We start from the raw sequence: 2,568 nt of genomic DNA on the forward strand, positions 1-2,568 counted from the left end.
GACACATATTCTGGCAAAGGTAAAAATTCCTTTTATATGTCTCTCTCCATCAATCCTTAATATTTTCCCGAGGGTGTTTCCAATAGCTATTAAGGCCTTGGAATGCCATAAATGTAACGGGAGATTATGCAACCTAACCCATACTGGCATCCTTGACACCACCATGGTGTTGGCATCAAAATCCTGAAACCATGGAGTAACAAAAAGACCAGCACTACCCCAAAACCATGGTCCTTGGTTGAGAATTTTTTCCTTATCTTCTTCTGATTGGAAAAGAACTATGAAGAATCCTTTTGGGCATAGGTAGATTTGGCAATTTTTTATCTAAACCGTGTGAATCCATTGGTATAATGCATCAGTTTTAGGCCAGAAACTGTTGAATCTGCAAATAACTGCATTTTTTTGTAGATCTGAGAAAATGAGGTTTACCTCTGGTATGTCCAAGGAGATAGAGGGACTCTCCGGAATTTGATCTCCAATATACTGCCCAGGGGGTTCCTTAGCAACAGTAGGCTCTTTCCCCTTTTTGGGTTCTTTCCTTTTTGCTGCATCGCGGAAGGTACCTGTTGATTTTGAGCAGTCTCCCTTGGATCCACCTCGCAATCTCATATTGAGAATGATGGTTGAGTCCTTAACAACCTTATAGTGTTGTAGTGTGTATTGATCCTGTAAATAGAGTCCTGAAAATAGTAAATTTTGTAATGCAACTGGGATTCCCAGTTTGTCCTGAATCCCTTTTTTTAGTTCCACTACACTCATCCATTCCCAGATCTGCACGCAGACATGTCTGCCTTCTGTCGATCTGATGAAGATTTGCTTCAAATCCGCTGAGTCTACCTTTTCCTGGTCCAGGTTTACTGATTTGAATACTGGATTTGGCGGATTTTCACCGCTCTGTTGCTTGGAAATGGACAGATCTGATAGATCCATCCCGGATCTGCAAGATCTGACCGGGTCTGTTGTGAAAGGAGTCAGATCTGCTACATGCATGACCCCTTCTTTGAGTTCAGTTACCAGATCTGTGTGAGAAAACTCAGATCTCTTCTCGTTGCTTACTTGGCGGAGCCTCCATCCTCTCAAGTCGCAGCAAGCCTCAGCATTGCTAATCTTCTTTTGGCCGGTCTTAGTGGTTGCGTCCTTCAGGGTAGGGCCGAAACCCCCTTTGCCCCCTCTCAAACGAAAAACAGGATGGGCCTGTGGATAACCGCCGTCGCGACCCCTCTGAAACTGCAAGGTGACTTTAATCCAAAGAAAAAACCTATCTTTTGGATCGAACGCTGCTAGGTGAGATGCAGAATCCGGCATGCTTTTCGTTTTGCCGTCCAAACCCTTGACAAAAATTTGATGTGTGAGAGGGGGCAGATCTGCTGCATTCAGGCCCCCTTCTTTGGTTACATTTCCCGGATCTGTGTGAAAAACTACAGCTCCTTTCTTAGCGTTCACGAGGCGGAGCCTCCTTCCTCTCCTGTCGGCGCGGGCATCAGCGTTTCTGGTCTTCTTCTGGCCAGCTTTGGTGGCGGTGCTCCCCTGGATAGGGCCGAGACCCCCTTTGCCCCCTCTCAAACGGAGACGGAGATGAACCTGTGGGTACCGGCCGTCGCTGCCATCAACCGGAGGGCCGTCATCGTCGGTCTGGCGAATGTCCGAGGCGATCCTCAGAAACTGCGAGGGCGTTTTGATCCGAACAGAAAGCCTGTCCCTCTGATCCGAAGCCGCGAGGTAAGATGCAGAAGCCTGCATGCGTTTGGTTCTGCCATCCAAACCCTTGACGAAAAGAGGATGCATGATGGTAAGAGGTCTTACGATCGAAACCTGAGAAGTCCGGGCTCCCGCTTCTCGTTCGTCCACTACTCCTCGGAAACCTCCTTTACATTACACAAATCAAATTTATGTTGTGTTTATACATAATAATAATTAGATTTATTTTTAAATAGGGTCAAGATTAACAATGTTAAACGTTAAATATTAATGTTTACATTTACGTTTATGTTTACATTTACATTTAAGTTTACATGTCTACACCATGGGCGCAATAATTATTTTATTTTTAATCTAAAATTACAAATAACTTTGAAAAATACATATAAATAACCAAAAACAATTTTATATGAATTAAAATAAAATAAATTTCAATTAATTGAAAGTTAAAATAATATTATTTGAATGAAAAGTTGCTTTCTTTTTTCAAAGAGAGTAAATAGATTTATAATTATTTAATTTAAACTTTGAATCACAAAAAACTTAATAATTTAATAATTTAAACTGTGGTAAATTTGGGGTTTTGGGTGATTTTTCCCTAAACTGTATGGGTTATAGATCATCCTGTCTTGATAATTGGCAATGTAAAGGCGTTTTTTAAATCTGGCATTGATCATAGATCATATTGCCTTGATAATTGGCAATGTAAAGGCATTTTTTTACATCTGGCACTGTTTCTACTAGGGTAACACATATCCAAATCTCTAGGAGGAAAAAAATGATCTAGATAGTGTGCTTGGATTTTTAGTGGATCCATGCGTTTGGTGCCCCTGAAAATCAACATATCAACCATCAAAGTGATATCAGATT

The 2,568-nt window shown here is 41.5% G+C and overlaps 1 protein-coding gene across 1 annotated transcript; it reads right to left on the minus strand.

The window, feature by feature from the left end:
- Window positions 1–324: 324 nt before the first annotated feature.
- Window positions 325–1,785, minus strand: LOC149230287 (polyubiquitin 4-like). The gene has a single exon (XM_089381265.1). The coding sequence runs from the start codon at window positions 1,783–1,785 to the stop codon at window positions 325–327; it is 1,461 nt and encodes a 486-aa protein (XP_089237391.1).
- Window positions 1,786–2,568: the final 783 nt, after the last annotated feature.

This window comes from Pinus tabuliformis, chromosome J (assembly GCF_031772625.1).
Source record: "Pinus tabuliformis cultivar Carrire ecotype Pingquan chromosome J, CPIR1, whole genome shotgun sequence".
Taxonomy (NCBI): domain Eukaryota; kingdom Viridiplantae; phylum Streptophyta; class Pinopsida; order Pinales; family Pinaceae; genus Pinus; species Pinus tabuliformis.

Coding starts and splice junctions, on each gene's coding strand:
- LOC149230287 (XM_089381265.1), bottom strand. CDS start 1,785: ATGCATCCTCTTTTCGTCAAGGGTTTGGATGGCAGAACCAAACGCATG.